The sequence below is a fragment of the Pleurodeles waltl genome, chromosome 11 (genome assembly GCF_031143425.1).
Source record: "Pleurodeles waltl isolate 20211129_DDA chromosome 11, aPleWal1.hap1.20221129, whole genome shotgun sequence".
Lineage (NCBI taxonomy): Eukaryota > Metazoa > Chordata > Amphibia > Caudata > Salamandridae > Pleurodeles > Pleurodeles waltl.
Window position 1 is genome coordinate 925,383,486 of NC_090450.1, and position 19,835 is coordinate 925,403,320.

The following is a 19,835-nucleotide window of genomic DNA, read 5'->3' on the forward strand; positions in this document are numbered from 1 at the left end:
GCGCCAGAGCAGGGGCTAAGGGGTCCCTGAACCGGTGTAGACTGGCTTATGCAGAATTGGGCACCTCTGTGCCCAACAAAGCATTTCCAGAGGCTGGGGGAGGCTACTCCTCCCCTGCCTTCACACCATTTTCCAAAGGGAGAGGGTGTCACACCCCCTCTCAGAGGAAGTTCTTTGTTCTGCCATCCTGGGCCAGGCCTGGCTGGACCCCAGGAGGGCAGCTGCCTGTCTGAGGGGTTGGCAGCAGCAGCAGCTGCAGTGAAACCCCAGGAAGGGCAGTTTGGCAGTACCAGGGTCTGTGCTACAGACCACTGGGATCATGGGATTGTGCCAACTATGCCAGGATGGCATAGAGGGGGCAATTCCATGATCATAGACATGTTACATGGCCATATTCGGAGTTACCATGGTGAAGCTACATATAGGTAGTGACCTATATGTAGTGCACGCGTGTAATGGTGTCCCCGCACTCACAAAGTTCAGGGAATTGGCTCTGAACAATGTGGGGGCACCTTGGCTAGTGCCAGGGTGCCCTCACACTAAGTAACTTTGCACCTAACCTTTACCAGGTAAAGGTTAGACATATAGGTGACTTATAAGTTACTTAAGTGCAGTGTAAAATGGCTGTGAAATAACGTGGACGTTATTTCACTCAGGCTGCAGTGGCAGGCCTGTGTAAGAATTGTCAGAGCTCCCTATGGGTGGCAAAAGAAATGCTGCAGCCCCTAGGGATCTCCTGGAACCCCAATACCCTGGGTACCTCAGTACCATATACTAGGGAATTATAAGGGTGTTCCAGTAAGCCAATGTAAATTGGTAAAATTGGTCACTAGCCTGTTAGTGACAATTTGAAAGTAATGAGAGAGCATAACCACTGAGGTTCTGGTTAGCAGAGCCTCAGTGAGACAGTTAGGCACCACACAGGGAACATATACATGCACACCTATGAGCACTGGGGCCCTGTGTGACAGGGTCCCAGTGACACATACATATAGGCCACAAACCTATGAGCACTGGGGTCCTGACCAGCAGGATCCCAGTGACACATAACAAACATACTGAAAACATAGTGTTTTCACTATGAGCACTGAGGCCTGGCTATCAGGATCCCAGTGAGACAGTGAAAACAGTGACAAACACCCTGACATACACTCACAAACACGCCAAAAGTGGGGGTAACAAGGCTAGAAAGAGGCTACCTTCTCACAGTGACCATGTGGAGGTGCTCTGAGAGAATGTGCTTGTTAAGGAGTCTCAGATCTAAGATTGGTCTCAGGGAGCCATTCACCTTGGGAATAGGGAAGTACAGTGAATAGACCCTTGTGCCCTATTGGTAGAGTGGAACGGGTTCTATAACTCCTTGTTTGAGAAGTGCCTGTACTTCTTCCCTGATCAACTGTTGATGTTGTGTGGAAAGTCTGTACTTGCGAGGTAGAATGTTGGAAGGTGTGGAAATGAGCTCCACACAATAACCATGTTGGATAATATCCAACACCCACTGGCCGGAGATGATGCTTCAATAGGCAGGAAAGATCCCTGGTATATAACTCCAGACATGTGCTGTGTGATTGGGGGGGAATGAGTGGTCAGGGTTTGTTGGCAGTGGAGGATGGTTTGGTAAAACCACCCTTCCCTCTGCCTTCGGAGTTGTTACCATTATATGAGTCTCTGTAGTATCCTCTAGGCAAGGTGGTTTGGGTTTGTGGCTGCTGGTATGAGGTGGAGGTTTCAGGGTGGGTGGTCTTGGACCCTCCATAGTAAGATGAGCAGCAAAAGGAGCTATGGTGAGAAGGTGTTCGCAGCGCTCCTATGGCTTTGGCTGTCTCATTATCCTTTTTTATCTTCTATAGGAGAGTATCTACCTGAGGACCAAATAGATATTCCCCATCGAATGAGAGGGCCAGGAGATTTTGCTGTACTTTGGATTTAAAGTCCGAGACCTGAAGCCATACATGTCTGCATAGCAAAACAAGAGTGTATTCCCCTTGCTGCAGTGTCAGCAGAGTCAATAGCCCAACCCGTGGTTGTGTTGGATATTAACTTACCTTCAGAGGCTATTTGCTAGGTTTGTTTTTTGTGTTCTTCTGGGAGGTACAGGAGGAATTCCTCCATCTTGTCCTAGTGGGCTTTATCATATTTAGAAAGGAGGCTGATGAAGTTTGCAATACTGCAGTGATTGGTGGATTGTGTGGCCACCCTCTTTCCAGCTGCGTCAAACTTTTAGCCCTCCCTATGGGAATGCAGTTGCTACTACTATAGTCTGGGGAAGTTGACCTTATATATATATATATATATATTTGGGGTCACTAGGGACACTTTATACTTCTTATATACTCTTGGTGTTAACACCCTAGATTGTCCTGGGTCAATAAATATGTCCGAGGTTGACGGAGCATACCCTTAAGCAGAGGCAAATATTCAGTGAGCACTGTGTGGGGGAGAATGTTTCGACCAAGAACATGTTACTTACCTTCGGTAACATCTTATCTGGTAGAGAAAGTATCTAGTTTTGGCATTCAGAGAGCCTGCCAGATGTTGAAGCACCAGGGATAAGCCCTGCTGGTCCACAAATCCACCCTGCTCTGCTTCTTGCAGTACCACATGGAGGTAGTATTGTCTGTGAACACCTGCACCATTTTTCCCTTGACAGAGGGAAGAAATGCTTTTATTGCCAGCCGGACTGCACGGACCTCCAGTAGGTTGATGTGGAATCCGGATTCCGCCGGAGACCAGATGCCTCTGATCTCCACCTCTCCCAGATAGCTGCCCCACTCCAAGAGTAAGGCATCTGTCACTACTATTAGATCTGGTTGGGGAAGAGAGAGGGATCTGCCTCTGACCCATTTGCAATTCATTAACTGCCACTGCAGATCTTGCGTAGTTCCCTCCGAGACCTGGACCTTGTCGGAGAGACCCTTCAGAATCCCTAAATAGCTTGAGTGCCGAGTCTCCGAACAGAAGGGTGCCATCAAATGTCATGTCCATAAAAGTAGCTTGGACATCCTCACAACAGCCAGATGTCCTCAGCCAGGCATGGCGCCTCCAGGCCACTGTTGATGAAACCGTTCTGCCTTGCAAGTCAGTCGTGTCCAGTCCGCAACAGATTGTGAACTTCAATGCATCTCTCTCATCAGCAACAGCCTGGGAGAGAACAGCCCGGGTCTCCTACAGGACCTGCTGGGCTGATGAGGGGTAATACCCCGAAACCAGTCCCAGGGAGGACCTGGCCTACCAGTTCAGGTTGAACTGTTCTCATGGGGAACAGGGTGACGACTGATTAGCATATGGCTGTGTCCAAACTGGGGCGGCATGGTGAGCAAAAGAATTGATGCATTAAACCCAGATCTGTGACTGGGGTGAATGATTTGCTCCGCATTCCGTCCAACATTTGGTTTGTTTACAAGGGGCCTGTGGCAGCACTTGAGCAATTGTATTCCACAGCATGTGGGAATAATGGCCTAAAAGGCATGTGGTGTTTACAGACCGCAGGGCTGGTAAAAGAAAACATCTTCCCAAGTGTGTCCAACCTTTTGGATGCCGTATCCGGGCACGCAGAGGCAACACACCTTGAGAGGTAAAGGCTTGGATAACCAAGCTCTCGGGGTAGGGTGTTGTGCCAGAAAACTTCGACCCTCTGGAGCGGGACGATAGCAGTGCGCAATTGTCCTGTTTCAAGGAGCCCCTCTGCTGGGTTCGGACCAAGTACCTAGTAGTATACCCGTGAGGGCCTCATTAAACGGGAGCATGGGTTTTGAGGTGGAACCTTCCTGTTGTATCACCTCTGTCAGGACATTAGTCCTGACGGCTACCAAGGGTAACTCAAGGTCCAGGACCTCAGCTACCCTCCTTACCACCATAGGGCAGGAAGCTCCCTCCTCCGTGGCCACTGTAGGGGGAGAAAGCACCCCATTATCAGGAGAAGTATCCAGTCCCCTGGCTTCACCCAAGTCTGTACGCCAGTCCATAGATTGTTATTCATGGAGCTGGTATTCTAAAGGGTCCAACGACCCCTCACTTCCATTCCCATAAACTAGTCCATAAGAAAGGGGCTCAGAATCCGAACTAGTAAGCAAGGCTCCTACTGGGGTCGGAATTAGTGTTGCAAAACACCCATCCAGCTCTGTGTTGGAGTTGGGGATTACAATGGGGATGGCGCCGCCTATGGGTGCGGACGGCGCTGGGAGTGTTAGGACTGGCGTCGGGGAAGGCTGGTGGCCGATGCCGGTCCAGATCTAGGACTGGATCCTTAGGGTGCTTCCCGACGCCAGAGCTGCCAGTGCAGAACCCGAAGGGGCCCCTCCCGACTCCGCGGGGTCCAAAGGCGCTCCAGCGGTGTCAGACTGCCCAAAAATTAGGCTTAAAACTCTGAGTTGGGCAGGAGCCGCCACGGTTCCCGGAACCTCGGGGAGGCACAGAGTTGGCCCAGGCTCCGCAGAGCGAGGTCAAGAACGTAGACGCTCCCTCACCTTGTCAACCAACGGACGAGGAGAAGTTAAAGACCGCTTCAAATTCTTAGATTTCTTCTCTGCAATCCACTTACCTGATCGCCCTGAGGACTTGGAATGGGATGACGACGATGGAGGATTCCAAAACCGATCTCAGGACCTTCCTCTCGACCAAGATCTCGACTTTCAAGTCAAGTTCAGGGCCTTCATCAGCCTTAGGGACCGCTCCCACAAAGCCTTCAGATGTATGGCCCGACACGCTGAGCACCACTTCGACTCATGGTCTCACTCCAGACACCAAAGACACACGAGGTGCGGATCTATCACGGACATTGTCTGATGCCAAGATCCACAGGGCTCGAAGTTATTCTTCTTCAATGACATTCTCGAAGCACCAGAAGTAGAAAAACTCAAAAAAATCTTTGACAAAAAGTGAAGAAAAAAAAGAGGGCTAGCTCTCTTCGGATCAGCCGGGAAAGAAAAGAACTGACATCAGCGGGCTGGTGCCTATATAGGAGCTGTGACATCAATTCCGGTGCGGATGACGATGGACGTGGAGCCTATCAACACCACCTGATTATGGCAGAGGTACAGCTCACAAAATTCTCTGGATCCAGTGTGACCCCTGGCGGTAATTCAAACTTAAGGAATCTGAAACTAGAAGTCTCAATTAGATGTCGTCCTCCAGGGGCTCTGTATGTAGTTGCACCTTATGGGAGGTGGCAGCACTATCAGTTAGGTCACGGTAAGTAGTAGTTGCATCTGGTGGAGATGATTTTGAGGGTATACAGATCAGGGTCTTTATCAGCTGGTGGGTCAGTGGTGTACCTGTCCTAGTGGGTCATCTTGTGGTGGGATATCAAAAGTGTCCTCATCACCTCTGCCCCTTAAGTAAGAATGAATTGACCTTCAGGGGAATAAGATGCAGGGGCAGCTGGTGAAGCAGGTGGTAATGGTGTATGGTGTGGAGCCGGTATAGGTGGTGGGCTAATGTGCACAAGACTTGTGGCATTGTCCATCTTTTTCCTGTTTGGGTGTAGTTGGAACATCCAAAGCTGCTTCAAACGACAGCTGACTTTTGGAAAGTTGTGCACCACTGTGGGGCGGTCTAATGATTATCCGGCCTGTGTCAGGATGACTCATATGCTTTTGCTGAGAGTAAATTTTTTCTTGCAGTCTTTGAAGCAGGGATTCCATGGACCACAGCTGTTTTGCTGGGTGCTGAACTTCTCACTTCCGACACCAAGGATTTCGGCTCTGAAGGTCTATTATCCGAAGAGGCAAGTTTTGGTGTCAACAGTGGCCAGGGTTTCGATGTTAAAGATTTCAGCTCCGAAGCTTGACTCAAGTCCAAGGCGGGAGTAGTCCACTCCAAAAGGATGTGGCTTCGATGTTTTCTTCAGCGCTGAGCTGGGGCTGGGTGTGTTCGAAGAGGATGGTCGGTGCTGACCACAGCCCAAAGGCAGTGTTGGCCCTGCAATGCTTTTAGGTCTATCTAATATGGGCAGTCGACCCTATGTGGTGGTTTGCTGGGGTCAATGTTGAGGTGATGGGGGCACAGTACTCACAGCTGGTTGAGCTGGAGGCAGATCTTGCATCTCAATTTCAGAGCCAGAGCTGTTGTCTTGAGAGAAGGTACCTTGGTCCTCTGCCGACGCCTGTGAGTGTTGTTCTTCCTGGATGTCCTTGGGTCCGAACAGATCTGGTGTATTGTCCATGCTCCTTCGAGACATTTCAAGATGTCAAGCGCGACAGTCGTGTAGAGTCTTCTTTGATCTGAAGGAGCAACAAGCCTCAAAGCTGGTCTCATCGAGTTCGGGGGAGGGGCACAGATTACAGACCTGGCAGAGGTCGGTGCGACAGTACTTAGTGTAACACAGAGGACAGAATCAAAAAGGCATCCATTTCATCACTGAGCAGACATGATGTGGGGGGAATGCCTAAAGATGGAAGCTATGCCCTGAAGGGCAAAGGCTCATGTGGGGCTGCGGTCAATGGCAGACGAAGTTGACGTTGTCGTACTGAACAGAAGAGAGAGAGAGGGGACTGCGATTAAGAACAATACTAACAGAAAGCAGGTATAAACCGAGAATGTGCAGCATGACTGTGTCGAACTGGAACAGAAGAGCACGCATCCGAACCTGCTGGTGGAAGAAAACAATTAAACAATGCAGTCAATCACCATGTGCATTACCAGCAAGAGGAGGAAGCAAACTGCCTTATGACTCAGAAGACTCTTCTAAGAAAAACATCTCTGGCACCTACATAGGCGCAACCCAGGCGCGCGAACGTCAACTGCTTTTCTTGACGTTCGACACCGCAAGCGCAGAGCCATGAAGAACACTGACCACTGGTGTAACAAACTATGGCCCTGAAAGAGAAATAACCCTGTCCCTAGAAATCCATTTGTAGAGCAAGGGGGATAGGTGGGACAGTAAGGAACCTGCAGCTAGATATAGGCCTTCATTCGCCAAGGCTGAACCGCCAAACGGCCGCCTATGCGGCAACAAACCCACCGGCCGCATTTCAAAATCCCAGCTGGGCCGGTGGGCGGAAACAGAGTTTCCGTTTGCCGGCCCAGTGGGGATGTGGGCCGTAACATTGCAGCAGCACCCGTCGCGCTTTCCACTGTCTGCAAAGCAGACAGTGGAAATTGTGATGGGGCTGTGCCTGGGGGCCCCTGCACTGCCAAGTACATGGGCAGTGCAGGGGCCCCCAGGGGCCCCGTGAGGCCCCTTACCACCAGCCTTTCCATGGCGGTGTCTACCGCCATGGATAGGCTGGTGGTAAGGGGAGTCAAAATCCCCAGGGCAGCGCAGCTTGCAGCGCTGCCCTGGCGGATTGCGACCGCCGGGACCTCCATGGTGGTAAAGCGCAGTCAAAATGTGGCATTTCGTACCGCCAGCCTGTTGGCGGTACGAATGCCACTTTAACCCTACCGCCAGGGTTGAAATGAGGTCCAAAGTCTCTAGGATTACCAAAGGTAAATTTGTCCATCTGATAGAAACTTCTAGCAGCAGATTCCTTACCTTAGGATGGATGCCCAAAGCAATACCATCCCTGTAGGTGGGTCTGAGGACCAATTTCAAACAAGAAAGTCCTGCAGGACCAAATGGACAAAGTGCCCATCCTTACAGACCTGACTAGACAGTAGTGCTTTGTGAACATGTGCAAAGAGGCCCACGTTGTTGCCTAGCAGATACCCAGGACTGAAACTCTGCCTGCTAACGCAGTGGTCGCAGCTTTGGCTCTGGTGGAATGAGCACGCAAGCCCTCAGGCGGTTGATTTTTGGCCAAGGTATAGCAGATCTTAATGTGTAGTGCGACCTTTCTGGAGATGGTTTGCTTCTGCATGGCCCGTTCTTTCTTCGCTCCATCATACCCCACGAAGAGATGGTTGTCCACCTACAACTCTTTTGTTCAATCAAGGTAGAACGAGAATTCTTATTTTGGGTCCATACGGTGGAGTTGCTTCTCTTCTTTAGAGGGATGTGGAGGAGCGTAAAAAGTAGGCAGGGTGTTGGATTAGCCTACATGAAATGGAATTAACACTTTCGGGGTTTTTGTGCAAGGCTTCAGTTCGTCAGGGTAGATGGTGGTGCAAGGAGGCCTAGATGACAAGGCCTGAAGTTAATTCACTCTTCGGGCAGATGTAATCGCCACGAGGAAGGCTATTATAATTGTAAGGCTCCAGAGAGGACAGTTATGGAGAGGCCGGAAGGGAGCACACATCAGGAATGTCAAAATAAGGCTAGGGTCCCACTGAGGCATGATTAATGATGAAGGAGGAAAGAGATGTACAAGACATTTCAGAAACGTATTTACAATAGGGGATCTGAAAAGGGATGTCTGGTCAGGCAACTGCAGAAAAGCAGAAATAGCAGAAAGGTAATCCTTGATAGTGCCCAGGGCAGAGCCCTGCTGGGCAAGAGAAAGTATGAAAAGGAAAACTTGCAAAAGGGGTGGAAAGGGGATCAACTTGTTTTTCCGCACACCATGCTACAAGTTTTTTTTTATCTGTAGGCGTAGTGGAGAGAGGCCTCACCACCAAGGTGATGTCACAGACTTCGGAGGAAGGTCGAAAGCTGTCAACTGCTGCCACTCAATCTCCACTCAAGAAGGCAGAGACTGGACAGGTTCGGATTGAAGACTCCTCTTCTGCTGCAACTGAAGATCCTCTCAAAGGAGCAACCTTATTGGAGGATTGATGGGCATGCTCAGTAGCTCGGTATACCAGACTCTCCATGCCCAGTCTGGAGCCACAAGGATGTCTTGGGCCTGGTCGTTCTTGATCTTCTTGAGAACTCTGGGCAGGAGTGGTATGGGCGGAAAGACATACAGGAGGCCTGAGCTCCACTCAAGACTAAAAGCGTCTCAGAGCGAGAGCCACCTGGGAAACTCCAGAGCACAAATCTGCTGACATTGCATGTTTTTGGCGGCAGCGAACAGATCGCTCTCCTCATTGCCGAAAGAGACTTTGCACCACCTCCGGATAGAGACACCATTCGTGATCCAGTAGGCATCTTTGGCTGAGTTTGTCCTCTGTGGCATTCGGAGAACCCGCCAGATGTTAAAGCACCAGGAATATGCCCCGATGTTCCAGCCATGTCCAGAGAAGCAGAGCCTCTTAACAAAGAGTCCAGGAGCCCACCCTGTCCGGTTTGTTGCAGTAACAAATGGCGGTAGTGTTGTCTGTGAACACCTGCACTACCCTCCCCTGGATGAAAGATAAAAATGCTTTACATGCCAGTCGAATCGCACAGAGCTTCAACGGGTTGATATGGAGTCCAGATTTCACCAGAGACTTCTGATCGACACCTCCCCCAGATGGCCTCCCCACCTGGCTTCTGTCACTACTGTGAGATCTGGTTGGAGAAATGAGGGGTCTGCGGCTGACCCAACTGCGATTCGTCAGTCACCAGTGAAGATCTTTCACAGTTCTATCCGAGATCTGGACCATGTCGGAGAGATTCCCTTGATGCTGCACCCACTGGAACTTCAGATTCCACTGCAGAGCCTGCAAGTGCCATTGTGCATGTGTTACCAGCAAGATGCAGGAGACCATGAGTCCCAACAGCTTCAGAGTCTGTCTTGCCGAAATCCAGCATAGAGACTGAAACATTGGTATCATAGCCTGAATATCTTGGATTCCCCGTTTGGGAGGATAAGCCTGAAACATCACTGTGCCCAGAACAGCTCCAATAAAAGGGAGCATCTGAGAGGGAGTCAGGTGTGACTTTGGCACGTTTATAGTAAATCCCTAGTGAATGCAGGAGTTATGCTGTAGTCTGGAGGAGAAAGACAGCAACCTCAGACTAGCCCGCCTTCAACAGCCATTCATCGAGGTAGGTGAAGTCTGACAACCCAGATCTCTGCAGATTCTCCGGAACCGTTGGCAGCACCAGAGCATGGGAATAGTGGCCTGAAAGGCAGGCTGTGTTCACAGACCGCAATACCAGGCTGGCAGAAGAAAACATCTTCTTCCCCAAAGTGTCCAGCTTCTTGGATTCCCTGCCGGATGGTGTGGTAAGGAATGAGCCAGGACGCAAATGAGATGCATTGGCCTGGACCACCAATTTCTCAAGGGTAGGGTGTTGAGTGAGGACATTTGGGTTCCCCAGTGTGGGGCGGTGTCCAGAATGGCTCTGATGAAAGGGAGCATCTGAGAATGAGGTAAGGGAAGACGGTTACGCCTGACCTCTGCAGATAAGCTCCAACCCCCACCATCACTTTTGTGAACATCGGAGGGGCACTGGTGAGACCATAGCACAGGGAACCGCAGGTAATGCTAATGGGCCTAAAGGACAAGGATAAGAAAAGACGCAGATGATGCAAGCCGGGAGCCTCTGTCCTTCTTGGGCACCATAAAGGAGCAGGAATTACAATTGTCACCTACTTCTGATGATGGCACCCTCTTTAAGGCTCGTTTGGCCAAAAGAGCCTGCACTTCCTGGCACAACAATAAAAGGTGGTCCTCCGTAGGCCGAACGAATGGCAGTGGCAGGACAAGCAGGGTTTCCAGGAGTAGAAAGGTGTTATCCTGCCGGACAGTTTGGAGCACTTACTTGTCTGATGTTAAGGCTTTCCACTGAAGCAGGTGGTGCCTGATCCTTCTTTCAACATGGTACCCATGTTGTTGCAAAGGCATACTAGAGAGGTTTCGAGGCTGCAGCTCCTCAGACCCTGGGGGAGGTGGGAGGGGCTGAACTGGACAGATCTCTGGCCTTGGTTCCCACAGGACTTGTGAAATCTGTGTCCGTAACCACAAAAAAGCTGGGAAACCTGTTGACTGTGTTGGCTCTGCTGGAATTGACGTGCCACAGAAGGAGCAAAATAGAGTCAGGGCAGCATGGGGAAATGGCAAACCCCAATGACCGAACAGTGAGCCTACTCTCCATGATGTGCTCATGCGCTGAATCAGCTTTGTTGCTGAACAGGCGAGTGCCATTGAAGGACATGCCCAGAAAGGATGCCTGGACAGCCCCCGTAAAGCCAGATGACCTCGGCCAGGCAAGGCAGCAAAGTGCCACTGATGAAGTATTGGCCCTGCCCAGTGAGTCTGTTATGCCCAGCCCACATCTGATGTGAACTTAGCTGTGTCCCTGCCATCCACAATAGGCTGCTTCAGGACAGCTCAGGCCTTCTCTGAGACCTTAGGCAACAGTTGCACAACCTAGTTCAGATTGTGGCTATATCGGCCAAAGAGAGACACAGTGTTCACTGACCGCAGTGCAAGGCTGACAGAAGAAAAAAATCCTCTATCCAGTCTTTTTGATTCTCGGTCTAGTGACGTGGAAGGGAACATGCCAGGATTCATTCTGAACATGGAGGCCTGCACCACACCAGGCTCTCAGGGGTAGGGTGTTGAGTGATGAGAGCTGGTTCCCAGGAGCAGACAGTGGTGACATGCGATCGTCCAATTCACAGGAGTGCCCTTTCAGGGCTTGGTCAAGATTCCAAGCAAGACAAAGGAGAGGGGCTTCTTAAAAAGCCAGCAGGGGTTCTTGTGGGCTACCTCTGGCTAACGTACCAGCATCAAGACATTGGTCTTGGTGAGGAGTCCAGACCACTGGCATCTGCTCGCTCCTCATACCAGTTGTAGCCCTCTGATTGTGCCAAAGGGCCTTCTTGAGGGGGCCTCAGAACCAACCGAGCTTAAATCCCCACAGGCCTGTCGAAGAAGACAAGCACTGTCTCAGACTCGGACAGTCGCTTGGGTCAAGTCAACACCCCAACCATGATGCCGGTCTGGCTCTGTGTTGCGAAAGACTATGGGCTTGTTGCTGAGAGACACTTACAGTGCTGGGAATGCAGCCACAGAACGAAACCCCACAGAGGTTGTGGATTCACAACCAGAGTTGGTCCAGTTCTGGGAACAGATCCTAAGAGCTAGATTGCCACCGAGGGTCATCCCGCCAGCAGAAGTCCAGTCAGTGTGCCTCCAAGACCCATGGGGTCCCAAGATGCTGCAGAGGGGTCCGCATGCCCAAATATGAGGTATATGGCCTCATAAAACTCTTTGAGTTGGGCGGGGTTGCTCTGGCTCCAGGAACTTGAGGGAGTGTAGAGTGGACCCAGGCATATGCTTTGCAGATTGAGTATAGGAGAGTGGAGCATTGTGACATTGTTCACGCACCTTGGATCAGCGCGGTGAAGTTAAAGAACTCTTCAACTTCTTATGACTCTGGGCCTTCCCTGACAGCAGACAGGTCCTTCCACGCGACTAGAACCTGGAACGGAGCAGAGGCTTCCGATGTTGGGCCACCATAAATATCTTCTCCCAATGCAAAATTGCCTTGGGATTCACAGTGCTGCAGTCTGAACAGTTCCTGGAGTTGTGGTTCATCACAGACATTTGCTTGTGACAGACCACACAGGATTTAAAACTCACTGGCTTCTTAGAGGACCCCTAGCACACACAGCAGAATGCCCAAAAAGGATGCCAAAAATTGTGAAAAAACGTGGACACAATTGCCTGGGGTAACTCCTCCAGATCCAAAGGAACTGATGTCAGCTAGCAGGAGTGGCACCTATCTATGGACCGTGCACGTCACATTCGGTGCGGATGATGCCTATGATGCTGAGCTGTTGAAGGCCACCTATCAGTGTGCAGGGGTACTGCTCAAGTTTTTCCAGATCCAATCTGAAGCCCGGGCATATTCTAAGGGAAAGAATCTGCTGCAGATAATGTAATTATTAGGGCTATGTATGCCCTTCAAAAAATTGTCTAAAGTAACCTCCTATTTGCTTCCACCTTTATCTCCACAGATGAACAGATGAATGAAGGTTTAAAATGGTGGTTCCCTTACAAGAACAAACTTTACATCATCAGGCAGTGGGTGTACATCTAATGTTGCCCAGACCTTTGCAAACACAATCTATTCTAGTTACATAATGCCCCAGCTGAAGACCCTACCTATCAAGACTCTCTACAGTTCTTTGAAAGAGTCAGTATTCATAGAAATTCTACGACATAGGCTTCAAAATTTAAATTTATAATGCCTCTCAAAAAGCTAGGACCTACAACACTACATGAACACTAAAGACTATCAAACACATTGTATCTGGCAGCCGGGAAACCCCATTGGTAGAGACATTTGACCAAACAAACAGGTAAAATGAAATTTCTATAACAGGAAACAATTTTTGACATGCTGACCTGGCAAAGTTGTGAATTCAGATGGAACATGCATCACTGAAGAGTTTTTAAAGACCCTGATACTGGAAGACCTTTTAAAGACCCTAATCCTATCACATTTTAAAAGCACAGAGTACAATTCTGGCAACAACATTTCACCAGTCATGTTATGGAATGAGACTCATAGGTGACAGTGAAATTTGTTGAGTGGTGATTTCTAAATAACAAAGAAAAAATTCTGCAATGGGCAAACACCTTTAAGGAATGGTCTAGTCTACCCATTTTTCATAATTCCACTCAATCAATAGCAGATACACACAAAATGTGGTTGTCAGTTTTAAAAATATTTATCATCCCAAAAAGTAAATATAAATGAGATATTTACCCGTTGTTTTTCTTGTGTAAGCGCATCAAAAAGTCTCTCGGTTTCATCCAGGGTTCTCATTTCTGGTCTACATGTGAATTCAGTTTCATGTGATGTTCCCAAAACAGGAGGATAGTACTCTTTTTTCAATACTGTGTTAGTGTCCTCCGAGGATGGCCCAGGGGTAACCAGTTCTGTCATATTCCCAGTGTGCTCAGGTTCTGCACAACCAATAACATTAAAACATACGCATGTCAGTAAAACATTTATGTCAGACTTTTCTCAGCTTCCATTTAGTCAGATTCTTACAAAGAAAAATGAAAATGTCACTTACCCAGTGTACATCTGTTCGTGGCATCAGTCGCAGTAGATTCGCATGTTTTGCAATATCTCGCCATCTGGTGTTGGGCCGGAGTGTTACAAGTTGTTTTTCTTCGAAGAAGTCTTTCGAGTCACGGGACCGAGTGACTCCTCCTTTTGTCTCCATTGCGCATGGGCGTCGACTCCATCTTCGATTGTTTTTCCCCGCAGAGGGTGAGGTAGGAGTTGAATTGTAGTAATAGTGCCCATGCAATGGAGTGACTAAGTATGTACCTATTTAAGGTTGAGATGATACATATACAAATAGTTGAAGGTAACTTCCAAACTGCTACAGGCTCCCGGGGAGGCGGGTGGGCACATGCGAATCTACTGCGACTGATGCCACGAACAGATGTACACTGGGTAAGTGACATTTTCAGTTCGATGGCATCTGTCGCTGTAGATACGCATGTTTTGCATAGACTAGTAAGCAGTTATCTCCCCAAAAGCGGTGGATCAGCCTGTAGGAGTGGAAGTAGTTTGAAATAATGTTCTTAATACGGCTTGACCTACTGTGGCTTGTTGTGCGGATAACACGTCTACACAGTAGTGCTTGGTGAATGTGTGAGGAGTAGACCATGTGGCTGCCTTACATATTTCTTGCATTGGGATGTTTCCTAGAAAGGCCATGGTAGCACCTTTCTTTCTGGTTGAGTGTGCCCTTGGTGTAATGGGCAGCTGTCGTTTAGCTTTAAGGTAGCAGATTTGGATGCATTTAACTATCCATCTGGCTATACCTTGTTTTGATATTGGATTTCCTGCATGAGGTTTTTGAAATGCAATAAATAGTTGTTTAGTCTTTCTGATGTTCTTTGTTCTGTCAATGTAATACATCAATGCTCTTTTGACATCTAATGTATGTAGTGCTCTTTCGGCTACGGTATCTGGCTGTGGAAAGAACACTGGAAGTTCCACTGTTTGGTTTAGATGGAACGGTGAAATAACCTTTGGCAAAAATTTAGGATTGGTCCTTAGGACGACCTTATTCTTGTGTAGTTGTATAAAAGGTTCTTGTATTGTAAACGCCTGAATCTCGCTTACTCTTCTCAGGGAAGTAATGGCGATGAGAAATGCCACCTTCCAGGTTAGGAACTGTATTTCGCAGGAGTGCATGGGTTCAAAAGGTGGACCCATAAGTCTAGTTAGGACAACATTTAGGTTCCATGAAGGAACAGGTGGTGTTCTCGGTGGTATAATTCTCCTAAGACCCTCCATGAATGCTTTAATGACTGGTATTTTATATAGGGAAGTTGAATAGGTAGTCTGCAGGTATGCAGATATTGCTGCAAGGTGTATTTTAATGGAAGAGAAAGCCAGGTTAGATTTTTGTAAGTGAAGCAAGTAACCCACTACATGTTCTGGAGTTGTGTGTAATGGTTGTATTTGATTAATATGGCAGTAGCAGACAAACCTCTTCCATTTACTTGCATAGCAGTGCCTGGTGGATGGCCTTCTGGCTTGCTTTATGACTTCCATACATTCTTGGGTAAGTTGTAAGTGCCCGAATTCTAGGATTTCAGGAGCCAGATTGCTAGATTCAGCGATGCTGGATCTGGGTGTCTGATCTTTTGGTTGTGTTGTGTCAACAGATCTGGCCTGTTGGGCAATTTGATGCAGGGTACTATTGATAGGTCTAGCAGCGTTGTGTACCAGGGTTGCCTTGCCCAAGTTGGTGCTATTAATATGAGTTTGAGTTTGTTTTGACTGAGTTTGTTTACTAGGTAAGGAAGGAGAGGGAGAGGAGGAAAAGCGTAAACAAATATCCCTGACCAGTTCATCCATAGGGCATTGCCTTGGGACTGTTTGTGTGGGTATCTGGATGCGAAGTTTTGGCATTTTGCGTTCTCCTTTGTCGCAAACAAGTCTATTTGAGGTGTTCCCCAGAGTTTGAAATAAGTGTTCAGAACTTGGGGGTGAATTTCCCATTCGTGGACCTGTTGGTGATCTCGAGAGAGATTGTCTGCGAGTTGATTTTGGATCCCTGGTATAAATTGTGCTATTAGGCGAATTTGGTTGTGAATTGCCCAACGCCAAATCTTTTGTGCTAGCAGGCTTAACTGCGTGGAGTGCGTCCCCCCTTGCTTGTTTAGGTAATACATTGTTGTCATGTTGTCTGTTTTGACGAGAATGTATTTGTGAACTATTATTGGTTGAAAAGCTTTTAGTGCTTGAAAAACTGCTAGAAGTTCTAGGTGATTTATATGCAGTTTTGTTTGATGTACGTCCCATTGTCCTTGGATGCTGTGTTGATCGAGGTGTGCTCCCCACCCTGTCATGGAAGCATCTGTTGTTATTACGTATCGTGGCACTGGGTCTTGGAAAGGCCGCCCCTTCTTTAAATTTATGTTGTTCCACCACTGAAGCGAGAGGTAAGTTTGGCGGTCTATTAACACCAGATCTAGAAGGTGACCCTGTGCTTGAGACCACTGTGATGCTAGGCACTGTTGTAAGGGCCTCATGTGCAGTCTTGCGTTTGGGACAATGGCTATGCATGAAGACATCATGCCTAGGAGTTGTAATACCATCTTTGCTTGTATCCTTTGTGTTGGATACATGCGTTGTATGATGGTGTTGAAATTTTGAATTCTTTGGGGACTTGGAGTGGCTACTCCTTTTGATGTGTCTATTATGGCTCCTAGGTATTGTTGTACCTTGCGCGGCAGAATGTTGGATTTTGTGAAGTTGACGGTGAACCCTAGTTTGAAGAGGGTTTGTATGATATGATTTCTGTGATTTGAGCACTCTATTAACGAATGGGCCTTGATTAGCCAGTCGTCCAAATATGGGAACACATGTATTTGCTGCCTTCTTATGTGTGCAGCGACTACCGCTAAACATTTGGTAAAGACTCTTGGTGCGGTTGTTAATCCGAAAGGCAGTACCTTGAATTGGTAATGTATTCCTTTGAATACAAACCTTAGGTATTTCCTGTGCGATGGGTGTATTGGTATATGGAAATAAGCATCCTTGAGGTCTAAAGTTGCCATGTAGTTGTGTAGTTTTAGCAATGGTAATACTTCTTGTAGTGTGACCATGTGAAAGTGGTCTGATTTGATGAAAGTGTTCACTACTCTGAGGTCTAGGATTGGTCTCAGCGTTTTGTCTTTCTTTGGTATCAGAAAGTACAGTGAGTAAACTCCTGTGTTTATTTGTGTGTTTGGCACTAATTCGATTGCATTCTTTTGCAATAGTGCCTGCACTTCTATCTCCAGGAGATTGGAATGATGTTTTGTCAAATTCTGTGCTTTTGGTGGTATGTTTGGAGGGAATTGTAGAAATTCTATGCAATAACCGTGTTGGATAATTGCTAGAACCCAAGTGTCTGTAGTGATTTCCTCCCATGCTTTGTAGTAATGGCTTATTCTTCCCCCCACTGGTGTTGTGTGGAGGGGGTGAGTGACATGTGAGTCACTGTTTAGTAGTAGGGGTTTTGGGGCTTTGAAATCTTCCTCTATTTCTAGGGAATTGCCCTCCTCTATATTGTCCCCGAAAACCTCCTCTATACTGTCCCTGTTAACTGGACGGTGTTGCTTGTGAGGTGCTGGCTTGTGTGCTTTGACCCCGAAACCCCCCTCTAAAGGGTGTTTTACGGAATGTGCTGTAATTCCCTCTGCTCTGCGGGGAGTAGAGTGCGCCCATGGCTTTTGCAGTGTCCGTGTCTTTTTGAGTTTCTCAATCGCTGTGTCCACTTCTGGGCCGAACAGTTCCTTTTCGTTAAAAGGCATATTGAGAACTGCTTGCTGAATCTCTGGTTTAAATCCAGACGTTCGGACCCATGCATGCCTTCTGATAGTTACAGATGTATTAATTGTCCGTGCAGCTGTACCTGCAGCGTCCATGGAGGAGCGGATCTGGTTGTTGGAAATGGTCTGTCCCTCCTCAACCACTTGTTTTGCCCTATTTTGTAGATCCTTGGGCAGATGTTCAATGAGATGTTGCATCTCATCCCAATGGGCTCTGTCATAGCGCGCAAGTAGTGCCTGGGAGTTCGCGATGCGCCACTGGTTTGCAGCTTGTGCTGCAACTCTTTTACCAGCTGCATCGAACTTGCGGCTTTCTTTATCTGGGGGTGGTGCATCTCCAGATGTGTGGGAGTTGGCCCTTTTCCTAGCTGCTCCTACAACAACAGAGTCTGGTGGCAGCTGTGTAGTGATGAAAACCGGGTCTGTAGGAGGCACTTTATACTTTTTTTCCACCCTTGGTGTGATTGCCCTACTCTTGACCGGCTCCTTAAAGATTTCTTTTGCGTGCCGGAGCATACCAGGGAGCATAGGCAGGCTTTGGTATGAGCTGTGGGTGGAGGAGAGTGTGTTGAATAAAAAATCATCCTCGACCTGTTCTGAGTGGAGGCTTACATTGTGAAATTGTGCCGCTCTAGCCACCACTTGAGAGTACGCAGTGCTGTCCTCTGGTGGAGATGGCTTCGTAGGGTATGTCTCCGGACTGTTATCTGACACTGGGGCGTCGTATAGGTCCCATGCGTCTTGATCTTGGTCACCCTGGCTCATGGTGGTGTGAGCTGGGGAGTGTGATGGAGTTTGTGCTGGTGAGACATCAATCACGGGCGGTGGAGAGGGTGGTGGGGTAACTCTTTTCACCACTTTTGGTTGTGGTGACTGTTCAGTTTGAAACTCCAACCTTCTCTTTCTTCTAATAGGGGGAAGGGTGCTTATCTTTCCTGTCCCCTGCTGTATGAAAATACGCTTTTGCGTATGGTCCACATCAGTTGATTGTAGCTCTTCCTCAAACCTATGCTTTTGCATTTGGGAGGTTAGCGAGTGCTCTTCTGTATAAGAGCCTGAAGCTGGGTCGGTTGCAGTTTGTTTCGGTACCGAAACCCTGTCAGCGTCCTTTTTCGGCTCCGAGGTGACTTTTTTCTTTTTCGGGGCCGAAACCTCTCGGCGCCGATCTTCTTCGGGGCCGCTGTCTCGGCGTCGAGCCGTGTCTACACCGGCATCTCGGTGTCGATGCTTGTTTCCAGCACTTTCTCGGTCCCGAGAAGGCTGCGTGCCGGTGTCTCGACCGGAGTCGGACGATCTCGGCACTGTTTGGGCCTTTTTCGGTGCCGACGGTCGGTCACCGAATTTATGGGTCGAGCCATGGCCTGGTGGCAGTGGCGTCCCCTGGGCCTTGTAAATCTTCCTCTGAGTGGTTTTCGACGTCTTACTCACGGTTTGTGTATCGTCGAATCCTTCGGAGTCCGAGTCTTGGATCGAGAAGGTACCTTCCTCCTCTTGTTCCTCGAACTCTCGGTGGGCTGTCGGTGCGGACGCCATCTGAAGTCTTCTGGCTCGACGGTCTCGGAGTGTTTTTCGGGACCGGAACGCACGACAGGCCTCGCAGGTGTCTTCACTGTGCTCAGGTGACAGGCACAGGTTGCAGACCAAGTGTTGGTCTGTGTAGGGGTATTTATTGTGGCATTTGGGGCAGAAACGGAACGGGGTCCGTTCCATCGGCGTTCTCCTGCACGCGGTCGGGCCGACCAGGCCCCGACGGGGGATCGAAAAAACTACCCCGAAGGGCACCGGAGCTCTTCGATCCTTCGACGCGGTGTTGAATCTAACTACGCCGATCCCGAACGCAACAATACCGACGAAAATCTTCCGAAATCTAGCTATTTTTCCGTTCCGAAACTCGGAGCGACAGGAACACGTCCGAACCCGATGGCGGAAAAAAAACAATCGAAGATGGAGTCGACGCCCATGCGCAATGGAGACAAAAGGAGGAGTCACTCGGTCCCGTGACTCGAAAGACTTCTTCGAAGAAAAACAACTTGTAACACTCCGGCCCAACACCAGATGGCGAGCTATTGCAAAACATGCGTATCTACAGCGACAGATGCCATCGAACACAATGTTTCTAAACTGCCCTTTACTTTGAAACACCACCAAATTGCAAATTAGGTCTTGTTTTGAAAGCGGTTTCTCAATCTACCGATCTACCAATCATGAGTGACAGCCCAATAAATGATTGAAACCATGAGGAACTCTATAAATGAAGATTAAACAGCTGTATAAGTGTAGGTTTA

The 19,835-nt window shown here is 48.6% G+C and overlaps 1 protein-coding gene across 4 annotated transcripts in view; it reads right to left on the bottom strand.

Moving 5' to 3' along the window:
* Positions 1–19,835, bottom strand: part of MPHOSPH9 (M-phase phosphoprotein 9) — a 311,640-nt gene that overhangs the window by 23,239 nt on the left and 268,566 nt on the right. For all 4 annotated transcript variants that reach the window (XM_069214980.1, XM_069214979.1, XM_069214981.1 and 1 more), the window contains exon 22: positions 13,469–13,668. In XM_069214980.1, the coding sequence (XP_069071081.1) occupies positions 13,469–13,668 (200 nt within the window). The remainder of the gene's footprint in view (positions 1–13,468; positions 13,669–19,835) is intronic.